This window comes from Hippopotamus amphibius, chromosome 6, assembly GCF_030028045.1.
Source record: "Hippopotamus amphibius kiboko isolate mHipAmp2 chromosome 6, mHipAmp2.hap2, whole genome shotgun sequence".
Classification (NCBI taxonomy): Eukaryota; Metazoa; Chordata; class Mammalia; order Artiodactyla; family Hippopotamidae; genus Hippopotamus; species Hippopotamus amphibius.
The window spans coordinates 43,976,244-43,990,862 of NC_080191.1; the positions used below are offsets into that span (position 1 = coordinate 43,976,244).

General features: G+C 41.7%; 1 protein-coding gene across 1 annotated transcript in view; it reads left to right on the forward strand.

Moving 5' to 3' along the window:
- The window catches only part of ARFGEF3 (ARFGEF family member 3), a 165,627-nt gene that overhangs the window by 120,228 nt on the left and 30,780 nt on the right, over positions 1-14,619 (forward strand). The window contains exons 22-26 of the mRNA XM_057738354.1: positions 159-338; positions 4,499-4,643; positions 6,245-6,367; positions 10,740-10,843; positions 12,522-12,666. Of these exons, the coding sequence (XP_057594337.1) occupies positions 159-338; positions 4,499-4,643; positions 6,245-6,367; positions 10,740-10,843; positions 12,522-12,666 (697 nt within the window). The remainder of the gene's footprint in view (positions 1-158; positions 339-4,498; positions 4,644-6,244; positions 6,368-10,739; positions 10,844-12,521; positions 12,667-14,619) is intronic.

The window sequence follows — 14,619 nt, forward strand, 5'->3', positions numbered from 1 at the left end:
TGTGCTGTTTGTTGATACCTACCCCTTGAAATCTTTTACTTTAGCAAAATTGTTGCTTCCCCCTCCCTACAATAAGGTGGGTTAGGAAGACCTTCAGAAACCAGATTCTTAGTTGCTTGAAGTCCTGGGGGTGTTTGACTGTCTCATGAATTTTGCAGGCTGCCTGCCATAAGGAGAGACACGTGTCTCAGAAGGCGGTGTCCTTCATCCATGACATACTGACCGAGGTTCTCACTGACTGGAATGAGCCCCCTCATTTTCACTTTAATGAAGCACTCTTCCGACCTTTCGAGCGTATCATGCAGCTGGAGTTGTGTGACGAGGACGTCCAAGACCAGGTCAGTGTGTCGCGGTCGCAGTGCCGCCGTCGTTGCCGTAGCCTGCTGGCTCTTGTCGAGTGCGCTGGCAGGACTGTTCCGTGAGCGCAGCATATTTAGTCTTTCCAATACATAGGCCTATGTGGACTCTGTGACAAGACGAGGGTAAGCAGTTTAGCTAAGGATACATTAGTGATGGGTGGACCTGGGATTTGAACCAGGCAGTCTGGCTGTACTAGTCTGTACTCTCATACCTAAGCCTATACTCTTAACCACTATCGTACCCTCCACAGAGAGACAAATGGTAAAGAAACTAGCTCGAGACTTCATATCTATCTAGCATGATGGCGGGCTAGGAGCACAGACAGATCCTCTGTCTCTGAAATCTACTAAAAATGTTAAATGAGGGTTAAAATTTTTATTTTAAATACACTGACACACTGGCAAGAAAGTACAGAATACTAAGATGCCCAGAACTAAGTAACAATGGGAAGCCCAAAGAAGCAAGCAGAGCTCTGAGACTGGATTGGCCATGAGGGAACTGGCCATCAGGTGAAGCTGAATGTCTGCGTTCAATCAAAAATAATTGGCCCATTAGGAATTAAAATGTCATGAGTACAGAAAGAAAAGCAAATAATAAAAATAGACACACACACCCTCCCCAGCTTCCCACCGGGGATCCAGATATTGGAGTTATCAGAGACTGAATTTAAAATAACTATCCTTTAAAGTTCTGAACAATGTTCAGAAAGATTTAGGACAGGAAGGATTTTGGCTATGGTGGCACCAAGAAGTTAGTGAATCCTCTTCACCAAAATCAAGTATACGAAAAGGAAAAATTGTCAACAGCAGCCATTTCAGGGCTCTTGAAATCGACCAGGGGCAGACAACAAATTGGATACCATTTATGCTGAAAAATAGTTTTTGCCAGAACCTTGGCTAAGAACAGTGGGAGTCTGTGACCATCTTGCTGAAGATGGAAGTCATCACTTACAGGCTGTTGTCAAGAATAGTAATTTGATCTGTGTGAGGCTGGGAAAATCAGCTTTTCTGCTATAGGAGACAGACTTGGTTTGAAGAAGAGGAAAAAAGACCATTGGTTTGTCAACTAAAAGTGGTGAATTCATTAGGAAATGAGCAGTAGAGTAATACTACAACTTGGCTAGCCTAAGGCTGCAGTGGTGAACCAGTAAGAGATGTAACATGAAACTCTGGAAACCAGAGATTTCATAGGAGTAGTAGGTAAGTTCCTCATGCATCTCTAGCTGACTGAAACGTGGGCATATATAGGATAGGCCATACAGCTCCCATCAGAAAGTAAAAGACCAGAGAGACTTAAGAACTGGCTGCACTTTGAATATTCTCCCCAGCCTGCACAGACAGATTGGTTGGCAGAGGGTGGAAGCCTTAAAAGCTCAAGGTATTTAAGCAAAATCTCTGCCTACTTCATCAGGTGATGACTAACCTATGTAGACATGGGGACAGCACTAGGAAGTCCGGCTGAAAAATAAAAATAAATTTAGTGGAGACATTGGTGCCTCACACTATGGGAATAGCAGAGACAGATTCTACAGTATAAGTCCAAGCAACTTAGTTAATTAAAAAACTCAAAAATAAATCAGAATCGAGCATCGTTACAGTATATTATCTAAAATGTCCAATGTTCAGCAAAAAAAAAAAAAAAAAAAAAAATTGTGAGACATGCAAAGAAATAAACAGTGTTGTCTACTTAGGGGAAAAACAATAAATAGAAACTGACTTAGAGTGAAACCAGATGTTAGATTAGGCTAAAACCAGGATTGTTTAGACCCAAAATGCAGATTTGGAGGTGGGAAAACAAACAGATACAGGTTCTAGAAGAGCTGGTGATCTCTACCAGTGATGCCGTCATGACAGAAATTACAAAGTATTTGGCCAAAGAAATCTGGTGCACGTGGTGGGAAGAGGATTCAGTTCACTGGGTCCTGGCTCTGGCTTGGAATGTTGGATTAGGGGACAGAGACTTTAAAGCAGCCATTATAAATATGTTCAAAGAATTAAAGGAAAATACGATGACAGTGACTCAAAAATAGGGAATCTAAGTAGAGAAATTGAAACTGAAGGAATACAGATTCTGGTGTTAAAAAAAGGACAGTGACTGAAATGAAAAATCCACTAAATGGACTTACCAGCAAGATTTGAGATAGCAGAAGAAAGAATCAGTGTAAAATTGCTTTAACAGCTCAAAAATCAATTAATGTCATGTATCTTATTAGTAGAATAAAGGATTGAAACCCTATGATCATCTTAATAGACAGAAGAAACATTTTACAAAATCTATCACGTTTAATTTTGTTTATTTATTTATTTATTGGCTGCATTGGGTCTTTGTGCTGCACATGGGCTTTCTCTAGTTGCGGCGAGCTGGGGCTCCTCTTCATTGCGGTGCAAGGGCTCCTCACTGCGGTGGCTTCTCTTGTTGCGGATCATGGGCTCTAGGTGCGTGGACTTCAGTAGTTGCGGCTCACAGGGTTAGTTGCTCCAGGGCTTGAACCCGTGTCCCCTGCATTGGCAGGCGGGTTCTTAACCACTGCGCCACCTAGAAAGTGCCATCCTCACTCATTTTAAACAAAAATCTTTCAAGAAAAGAGGAATAGAAGAGATTCCCCTAATTGAATAGAGTATTTGAGAATCTTACATCACACATCACACCTAATGGTCAAGTACTGAATGCCTTTTCCCAATAATTAGGAACAAGGCAAAGATTTCCATCTTTACCAATTCTATTCAACACCATAACTTTTAGTCACTGTACCAAAAAATTAAAGTCATCCAGTTTTGAAAAGCAAAACTGTCTTAGTTCATAGATAACATGGTCTTATATGTAGGAAACCCTAAGGAATTTATTTTTAAAATTACTAGAATTAATAGTGAGTTTAGCAAGGTTACTGGATACAGAAACAACATATTAAAATCAATTGAATTCCTATATCCAAGATGTAAGTTATCAAAAATTGAAATTGAGAACAATTCCACTCACAAAATATTTAGGAATTTAGCCAAAGATGTTAAATACCTGTACACTGAAAGCTGCAAAACGTTGCTGAGAAAAAAAGAATATTCAAATAAATTATGAGATATGCTACGTCCATGGATTGAAAGACACTACTTTTTAAGTGGCAAGTTTCCACAAGTTGATATACACATTCAGTGCAATTCCTATCAAAATCTTAGCAGACTTTTTTGAAGATATTGGGAAGATGATTTTCAAATTTATATGCAAGGTCAAAGGATCTAGCACAGGGAAAACACAAACAACGAATTTGTGCTTGAAAAAGAACAACGAATTTGGAGAATTTACACTACCCGATTTCAAAACTTCGGTAATTAACAGTGTGGTATTGATATAAGTGTAGACCTATATAGATCAATGGAACTGAATAGAAAGTATAGAAATAAATTCTCACATTTGTGGTCAGTTTTGGACAAAGATGTCATTGCAGTTCAGTAGAAGGACAGGATATTACTTTTAGCAAATGGTGCCTTGAACATACGCAATAAAAATGAACTTACACCCTTCCTCTTACCATGCACAAAAAGTAACTCAGAATGGATCACAGGCTTAAATAAGAGCAAAGCCTATAAATGTTTCTACAAGAAAGCATAGGAGACCATCTTGGAGGTCTTGGGTTAGGCAGAGATTCCTTAAAAATGACGCCAACAGGATCCGTAAAAAGAAAATTTGATGATGTGGACTTCATCAAAATTTAAAACTTTTGCTCTGCAAAAGACACCATTTAAAAATAAAAATAAAAAGATAAGCCCAAAACTGTAGGAAAAAAAAATTTGCAAATCATGTGTCTCGGGAAGAGCTTACATCTAGAATGCATAAAGAGCTCTGATAACTCAATAATAAAAAGACAATAATGAGACGACAGAAACCTAATTTCAAAAACAACAAAATATTTACAGATGGCACGGGAAAAGTTGCTTAGCAACATTAGTCCTTAGTAAAATGCAAATTAATGCACTATGGCTGCTTATTTAGAAGACTTTTCAGTGAGTTTTTCTAGGTTCTGATTTCTCTCCTTCACTAAAATTAACCCAGAAACAGGGAGCAGAGAAGCATATCACTCTTCCCAGGAAGTTGCCTACTTCTTAGAAGGAAAAGGCTTTAAATGCCACCTCCGTTGCCTCTGCAGGTCGTCACATCCATCGGTGAGCTGGTTGAAGTGTGTTCCGCCCAAATCCAGTCGGGATGGAGGCCTTTGTTCAGTGCCCTGGAAACAGTGCACAGCGGGAACAAGTCTGAGGTCAAGGAGTACCTGGTTGGTGACTACTCCATGGGTGAGACTGTGTGTTGACGTTGTATCCTGAAACTTGTTTATTAGTTCTAAACTATAATTATTATAGCTCTAAGTTTTTTGGTGGAATCTTTAATGTTTTCTGTGTATAAGATCACGTCATCATCAAAAAGAGGCAATGTTACTTCTTCCTTTCTGAGTTGGATGCATTTTATCCCTACTGTTGCCTAATTGCTCCGGCTAGGGCCTCCAGTACTATATTGACTAGGAGCGGTGACAGCGGGAAGAGTGTGTGGCTGATTCTGGCGATGGAGCGTTAGTTCTTTATGCCAAGCTTCATGCTACCAAAAGACGTCGGGCAATAGGGAAGACTGGCATTCAGCTGTTTTAGCAGCAGGAGATGAGCTGGCGTAGCAGGAACTTGTTCTGAGTTCTGCCAGCAGGCCGAGAACCCTGAGCATTATCAGGCCCTGCTCTCAGTGGCAGATTGGACAAAAGGCCGAGAGACTTCCGTTGTTTCACTTATACGCATCTGTTTTGAGTTATTCCATAGAGCCAAAAAGAAAACTGTTATCCACTAGCTAGGAAAAAGCCGAAAAGTATCCAAGTAACAGGGAATTCGAATTAGGAAGATCGGGTCTGGCTGGAAATACATGGGCGGCCGTACAGCAGGCCCAGTGACCAGGGGTGCTGTGTCGGGGTCCCCAAGACGACTCCTGCATTTGGAGACCCACAGAGGCCTCATGGGACTCAGCATGGAGTTATGCCAAGGTTTATTACATAGCTCAGATTTATTACATGGCTCACAGCCAAGATTTATTATGGCCACAGAGTGAGGACAAGCCTGATCCTAAGGGGAAAACACAGAACCCCTGCGCAGGCTTCCCTGAGCCTCACCCTCCCGGGAGAGGGTCCCACAGAGCACACTCTTCCTCCAGCAGGGAGAATGCAGCAGCGTGTATGACCATAGGGCAATGTCTAGGTCTTTCTGCCCAGGGAAGACCACTAGAGACCCAGCTAAGGGCTGGTCACTTAGGTTCCCTCTACCTAGCATATTCCAAAATCCATACTCCCTGAAAAAAAGCAGGTGTTCAGATTAAACCATGTCGTTTGCACCAGCTATCCAGGCACAGTGAACCATCCAGTGAACTGCTGTTGCCTGGGAATATTCTGAGAGCCAGCTTCCCAGACTCCAGCCACGGGCCCACTGTGCAGGCAGGCCTTTCTAAAGATAGCAGCCTCAAGCCTTCTATACGAACTCTTTTCGGCTCAGGTGTGAATAAATTAGTATACGCCATCAGGGGTTTATCTAATCCTTCCCTTCCCTATAATTATGTGTGCAGGAGAATTCCCAAAGGCCACATGTTTCATTGCCCTATGTAGACCTACGCGTTGCGTCAGCCCTGCACTCAGCCGGCTTTGCCCTCCTCCCTCTACCAAGCTCTCTTCGTAGCCTCCCTACTGCTCCCCCTGCAGACAAAGCTGAGAAGGACAACAGGGGAGCCAAGCCAGTTATCCAGTCAAAAGGCCCAGGCTTTTCTCCAGCAGATCTCTTTTAAGGCTCTGTGGAAGGTGCTGGGATAATGGGCAACCTGAAGGATAGAGACTTAACTTTCTTAAAACTCTGTGATCTTCCTCCCTCAGGAAAAGGCCAGGCTCCAGTGTTTGACGTATTTGAAGCTTTTCTCAACACCGACAACATCCAGGTCTTTGCTAACGCGGCCACTAGTTACATCATGTGCCTCATGAAGTTTGTCAAAGGACTAGGTGAGTGGAGCCCTCCTTTCCTGCCTCCTGACCGCTGGGGACCCTTTCCTGGGATAGAAGCAGATGGTGCTGTGCTGTGTGCTCAGAAGCACAAAGCTTACTGTAAACGCAGCGTGGATTCTGTCCAGGGTTGATACTTTTCATTGTGTTCTTGGAATAATATTATAATGAAGCATGTCTTCATATATTATTTTACTCCAACGTCTTTTGGAATCTTAACATAGTCAATGTTATGTTCAATAATTGCCCTTATACAGGAAACTACTGTCCTCAGTGTCACGTAATTAGAAGTCTGTTAATTAGTCTATTAGCCTAATTGGAGTTTGAGTTCCCGGCTCTTAAGCAAAAATTAAGAATGCCGTCCCCCAGACCTTATTGATTATAAAATGTAGTGTGAAAGTGCAGAAGTCACCCTCCTTTGAGATTTCATGTATTTTAGGAACTACCTACTGATTTTATGCTTAATTTAGAAATACTTTAACACAGCAGAGTCTTGCTATACAACGTGACCTGCTGGATCAGCTGTTTGTATAGCACAGGTTTATCTGGGGTGAAATGGAAGGGAGTGGCAGTTAGTTAAACCCAAAGTTTAGAAGGAACTTAAGTCTTCAAGTTTTGAGAGTTTCACCCTGGAGAGCTCTTAGACCTGGAGCCTTGAGAACCTTTTTAAAAAAGAAAATAAAAGGTTCATAATATTCTTTTGTATTCTTGCAAAATAACTGACAATTTCTTTGTAAGAAAAAATAGGACACAGAGAAGTCAGGTGAATTCATTCATGTTCCCCTTATTTTGGAGCAGGAATAAAGTGCAAGTTGCAAGACAGAGGCTGGAGGCTGCAAGTCTGATCCATAGACCATCCTTGTTATATTCTGTTCTTCTATACACCCATTCTGTTATTCTATATACTCCAGGAAACAGAGGCCTGAGCTGAGGGGTGACCATGAAAGCCCCTCACTTACCCACTTTACATACTGGGCTTCAGAGGAAGATTTCTTTTGAAAAACAGAGTAAGATTTTATTCTTTTTAAACTCTGCTCTACATTAAATAGAAGCCAGAGAGTTTAGTATCTTAATCATGAGAATACCTTAAGGTAATGAATCTCTGTATTAGTTAGTAAAAAATCTAGTCCTTGTTTAGAAAAAACTCTTCCTCTTGTGTTTCTCCTTTACTCTCTCAACTACTACCTCACTCACAAGAGTTCTGATACCAGATGTGTGGGGTTTGTTCTCACACCAAGCAGTTCTCTGTGACACCAGCTGGGTGTCCTACTATCAGTTCAGTTCTGACCCCAGCCAGAGTTAGCACAGACCCCACAGGTGAAGGGCTCAGTCCTATGAGACTGCCTCCCATTTCAAGTGACAATTGAAAGTAGAAAGTCCCCAAGTTACCCACAACTTCTGTTTAACTTGGCTACAGATCAGAGGGTCCCATGATCCCCCACCCTTTGGATTCAATAATTTGTTAGAACAGCTCACAGAACTCAGGGAAATACTTACATTTATCAGTTTATTATATAATAATGGATATGATAAAGGATACAGATAAACCACCAGATGAAGAGATAATATAAGTTGAAGTCCAGAAGGGTCCCAAACTCAGGAGCTTCTGCCCTTTTGGAGTTGGGGTACACCCTCTTCCCAGCATGTAGATGTGTTCACCAACCCAGAAGCTCTCTGAACCCCATACTCTGGGGATTTCTTATGGAGGCCTCTTCATGGGAACATGATCAATCATTAACTCCATTTCCAACCCCCCTTCTCTTCCCATTGTCTTTCTGGTGACCAGCCCCCATCCAGGAGCTTACCAGGCTTTGCCTCACTAGAACAAAAGACTCTATCACCCAGGAAATTCCAAGAGATTTAGGAGCTCTGCAGCAGGAACTGGAGTTGAAGATCAAATACTAGAAGAAAAGATGCTCCTAGTAGTTTTATCATTTAGGAAATTAGGGTTTTAGGAGCTCTGTGCCAGGAGCCAGGGGCAGAGACCAAAGCATGCATTTTCTATTATTCCATAGTCCTGTATTCAGTTAAGAACCATTGTTATTGGTATTCTGTTGTTGGGTGAACAGTCACGTGCCTGCTACGTGGGCGCGGTGACCTGCACGACCTGTACTGGGATGCACAAATGAATAAAACATGCTTCCTGCCCATGAGAGCTCACAGCCTCTTCTGAGAAACAGACACATAAATCAGTAATCACTGTTCAGTAAGATGAATACTTTATCATAGAGCCTAGTAAAAAAAAAAAAAAAAGGCTATTTGAGCTGAAATGAGCAAAGCTGAGAAGGGATGCTTGGTAGTAGGGCCATGCAGACTTCAAAGGGAAAGTGACATTTGAAATTTGTGGTGTGAGCTGCTGTAGGTTTACTTTTCTGAAAGTAGGGTACATTGGAGGTACCCACAAAGGACAGATCCTGGGCGATGAGCTGAAAAGAGAGGAAGGGGCCAGGCGTGAGGGGCCCTGCATGCCACATCAGGGAATCGAGAATGTGCAGGGAAGGTTCTGAAGCCACAAAGTGGTGCATCACATGCGACATTAGAAACTAAACTTGGGGCAGGCACGTGTCCCTGTGGGTAAGGAGAACAGGCTGCAGGCAGAGACCAGTGTGCAGTAGTTTGGGAGAGAGCAGCGAGGATGGAATTCCGGGTATTAGAGGGGTGGGATCGATAGGGCTTGGACTGCTCTGATGGGCCCAAGAGAGGAGCACTGAAGCTGACTTCCCACTCCCCAAGTTCCTTGCCAGGAATGATGTTACCCAGAAGTAGGGTATCCAAAAGGAGTGGAAAAGAGGAAAAATAATGAATTCTGTCTTTGGACATTTGGACATGTTGAGTTTCTATGAAATATTCAAGTGGAGATGTTAGAAATTTGCGTGGTAGAAATGTTAGAAATTTCAGATCTTATCTCGGGAAGGGAGTTGGGGCCTGAAAATAGAGATGCAGAATTATCAGTGTGCAACTGAGGACATCTAAAACAGAAAGGTTCTGTTTTTTCTGTGAATTATAAGGTGGAGTTATTTGTATGTGGCTTGGGGTCAGTAGGAACATCTGAGCCCCCAGTATAACCACGCTGGCTCTGTCCTGCCCGCCTCCAGGGGGCGCTACATGCACAGACTTTGATCTGTAACACAGCAGTTTTGGTAAAAAAAAAAAAAACTGAAACACTCACTGTGATTAACAGGATAGGAAAGGGATTTATTTTTAATTCCCACTTGGTTACTTCAAAATGAATTTGAACTGCTCTGTGTATTTATACTATAAAGTGTGTTCATCTAAACTAGGAATTGGCAAACTAATGGCCCACAGGTCCATCCCACTCATTCAGACTTTTTATAAATAAAGTTTTATTGGAACACAGCCATGGTCATTTGCCTAGGGCTGTTTTTATGCTACAATGACAGAGTTGTGAAGTTGCAACAAAAAGAGTGTGACCTGCAAAGCCTAAAATATTTGCTGTCTGGCCTGGTATAAAAAAAGTTTACCAGTCCCTGATCTGAAACATAAGAAATGGTTACCTTTTCTCTTCTTTCTTAAGGAGAAACATGCCTCTTTGTCTCCTCAGTTTTAACTAATGCCTAGTAATTATGTCTGTTTACCCACAGGGGAGGGTGCTAGTTGCTATGATTGTAGACAATTAGAAACAGTTACAGTAATGTGGAGTGACTATTAAAAGTATAGAAGTAGATTTTTACATGAAAAGAAAAATGATAATTTCCAACTACAATTTACCTATAGACTATCTAGAGGCCCTCTACAGATCTCTTAAATTTCTAGATATATACACAAAAAATAGAAGTCATTTCATTTCAATTAAGTAGTCGCCATCCCCAAACCCCAGGTGTTTCAAATCTTCCCAGAGTCTTCCTTTATCATCACCTTTCCGTGCTGAGCACTGGCAACAAATGAGGTCCTTTTCCAAACAGAGAGGGGACTAGTGCTTCCTTCCAGCCCCACACGTGGCGGGTCTCCAGGATCGTCCTCTGTCATCAGAGCTTTAGAGGTCACGCCATCAACCGCAGGGCCCACCCAGAGAAGTGAATTACAGTGTGCCCAGGTACCAAACAACCACCATCCAGCCACGGCCAGTACTGTGGCAGGATATGGAGAAAGTGTTCGTTGTTTAGTGAAAAGAGGAGTCACAGAACAGAATGGTTTCAGCATGGTGAGATGTACAGCATGAGCCCAGCTATATTTAACGTGCACACATGTAGGCAGAAGTTTGAAAGGGTTTTTCTCAGGGTTGTACAATTTGGAGTAATTTTTCTATTGTAGTAAACACTTGGTGAACGAATGCTGTATGACTACGTAGGTTATAAGCGGATCAATGGGCTAGATAAACAATACTTGTCTCTGTGTCCCCTGCTGCCCCCAGGGGAGGTGGACTGTAAAGAGATTGGAGACTGTGTCCCAGGACCCGGAGCCATGTCCCCAGACCTGTGCCTCCCCGCCCTGGATTACCTCAGGCGCTGCTCTCAGGTACTCAGGCCCCGAAACCCACCTCCTCCGAAGATGCTTCCAAAACATGCATGGAGGTATTTTGCTGACGGCCAAGAGAAATACTTTCTTCTGTCTCTGAGGAGATTGGGGCTTGGATTTGGAGTATAAATTTTTGTCCCCACCCCTTCTGCAAAGGAGAGAAAGAAAGTAATGAAAATGTCCTAGAACACACAACTGGATTTTGAGATCTCTGAAACTTCTTCATACTCCAATGGGTGAACTACCATAATCTCTATACTCTGTCAGGCTCAGAGGTCATGGGAAATCCTCTTGATGGTACAAAAACGTGGACAGTGGGCTGCACACAGTGAAGAGAAACATAAAAATAAAAAAGAAGGTTGTATGCAGTCAAGATCTAGTTAAAAAAAAAAATCTAATGAAACATCATTTATCAGTGTGGACAGTGACCTTCCCTGTGCTGAATCCCATAACTCTCTGTCCTTATCCATGTCACATGCCCGTGGAACACGACGATATTCCCTCCTCAGAGCCCTTTCTCCTCTAGGCTTCAGCGACACCCCCTCTCTGTAGCTTTTCTCCTGTCTTTTAGGGTTGTGTCCCCAGCGTCCTCTTGTCTGTCTGTTACCTTTCCCTTGGTGACAGCATCGAGAGCATTAAGCTCTAGAGCTTTGGAAAGGATGCACGGCCCTGACTTCCTCCTCCAGCTGCTTCACAGGCCCACGTGACCTGACCCCACTCCGTTTACCCCCTCAGCTCCTTCTCAGTCACTCACTATGCACAGTCACACTCCCTTACTGTCCCTCAAACACACCCTACTCGCTACTGCTCAGGGCCATTGCTGTTCCCTCTGCCTGAAAGTTTCTCTCCTCAGACCTCTATACATCACTTCTTATCATCCAGATCTCCTCTGAAACATCTCCTGAGAGAGACCAGGGCAACTCCCTGCCAGCCTTCCCCACACATCCCGGTCACTCTTTCTAGGACCACCTGTCTAATTTTTCCGTAACGCTACTGTCAGAAATTTTACATGTTTGTGAAGGGAGTATGTCTGTAAGATGCACAGGGCAGGATTTTTGTCTGTCTTGCTCACAGCTGTTTCCCTAACTTCCTAAAACAGTATGGGCACAGCAGGCACAATGCTAATATGTGAAGGTACAAGGCTCCTTGGGAGTTTGTCCCAGTAACATCCCAGGGGGTCTGGGCTGTGGCAGCGAGAGGGGAATGAAGAGCCAGGGCAGCCTGTTAGCTCTGCTTCTCATGCCTTCATCTCGCCCACCCTGCCCTCGGATTCCTCCATCCCCCGTGTGCCCCGTTTCCTTGATGTTGAGTCGGGGGAAGGGAAATCAGAGTCTGGCATCTCATTTGCCTGCAGACTCTCTTCTCAATGATCCACATAGAACACTCTCATAAGCAAAGACTCACGGTTCCCTTCATAGGTTTATAAAAGTCTCTCAAACTCCTATGCAATTGAGATGCTGAAAAGGTATCCACAGAAGCTTTTTCCGCTACCTTTTTGTTGCCATTAAATGCCGTTTCAGCTGCTCCGTAGGATAAATGCCAACTTTTAAAACTTTCCTACAGTGGGAGCTTTTCTGGTTTTCTCTCCACCTTCTCTTACCGATACATAGTTTCATTGGTATTTAATAGAGTGCTGCTTTTTCCAATATATAATTGCAATTTGGTATTTTTTGTTTAGTTGTTGGCCAAAATCTACAAAATGCCCTTGAAGCCAATATTCTTAAGTGGGCGACTTGCTAGCTTGCCCCGGAGACTTCAGGAGCAGTCGGCGAGCAGTGAGGATGGAATTGAGTCAGTCTTATCTGACTTTGATGATGACACTGGTAAGTTAATTGATTGGTGTTATTTGCTGTGTTTGTATTCCCAGACGCCTACACCATGAATTCAGTAGCTTATAGATCACGACTGATCGTCCATTTATGTTGTTATTATTTATAATTCTAACAGAACTCTCTGAAAACATTTTACAATCAACGTCTCCAAACCCATCCTTTTTAGATGGATACCTCCATCTAAAACCAGTGTAGATTTGCAGATTCCACAAATATAGTTTCTAGCTCTGAATTCTCTTGAATCTAGCAGATTGGATTGTGGTTGCGTTTGGTGCATTGGTACTTAAATTGGCTGGTAATTGTCATTAATACCTTCTAGGAAACACAATCATTATGTAATTACTTCCTGTAGGACTATTTGGTTGGAGACTGGGGAAATTAAGCCATTACTGAAGAGAGGATCTATTTGTGACTGGTGAAGCTGCAGGCTCATTAAAAGAATAGATTTAAAGAATGTGTTTCAAATTAGTTCCTGTGTGATTTCCTGTGAATTTGAGTTCAATCTAGTAACTTTGGGTAATTTTCAAATTGGTTCAGTCATGTTCACGTTTGCTGTCTTCTAATTCAGATAATCTATCCTACTTCTAGACCTAAAAATAGAAATGGTTCCTTAAAGGGATCTAATATTTGGGCATAGGTGTTTCAAACCCTTGCAAAAGGACTTTTGGGGGAAGGTTTTTTAATTTGCTTTTTTGTTTGTTCTAAATTATTCTTGTTTTATTTTTCAAATTCATTTATGAGGGGTGTCTAGAAACTTTCCAGTTTTCCATAGGGATTATAAACAGTAAAATCTTATAAATTCAGACTAGTTGTTAGGAAACACCATAGGAAAGAATAAATATCTAATGTAGAGAACAAATATTGGAAATTGGCTAGATGTTGCCTAATAGAGGTTTCATTTTAATGATTAGATAAGAATTTCTGCTTAGTATCTTAAACCTCCAACCCAATTAAAAGCAGAAGCTCATGTTGCTTATCTATAATACAGTCTTTAAAACAGTTGTAAACAGTTTGTATATGTAACAGTGAGCATTCCCTCCCCATTTGTGCAAATCGTTAATCCATTTTTTTTTTCTAAGCGGCCCATCTAAGAAGATAGATCAGGTGCAGCCAAGCACCTACTAAGGTTTCCCACAGTATAACTTCACTGAGGGCTTTAAAGTTGTAATTATATATGAAACATAGCTAGATCAGATAAAAGAAGTAAAAGCTTTAAGTTAATATTAAAAATTACTTCTCATCATTGACATACTTAGATATTATTCCTCTGGTTTCCGAAAGCAGATCATTGCTTTTCCATTTTCCTATGGAAATTTCAAACACATATAAACTAGACAGAATGGTATAATGGACCTTCATGGACCCATCACCCAGCTTCAACTATTTTTAACTTATAACCAATTTGCCAATTTTCTTATACATATCAGTTAATTTTCAAGATTCATTTAAGATCTACACTGCATGGTTGGCTGCTCCATCTCTTAAGTCCTTGTCAATCTACAGATTTTCCTCTCCAGCTCTCTTTTACTTCTTTGCAGTTTATTTGTTGAAGAAGTAAGGTTCTTTGTCCTGCAGAGTTTTCCACTTGGATTTTATTGGCTGCACGCCTTACAGTGGTGTGTAACATGTTTTTCTGTCCTCTACCTATCTTATTAATTAGCTTGTCCGTCCCCACTTATAATTTCTTGTAACCTAATTTTATTATATTTATTGCCTATGACTTTTTGCCTCCTATTAATGGGGATATTCAAAATTGGGGAAGTAGTTTTTTTTTAATGGGAATATTTCAAAATTGCATCTTCTCATACAGTTTTCTTTTGCTGGAAAATTAGAAGTGTTAAAATAAGATATAGCATGAGCTATTTTGTATATTCTACTCTACTTTTTTCCTCAACAAACGTATCTAGAGTATGTTACTGTGGTATAGACATAAAATGGAATATA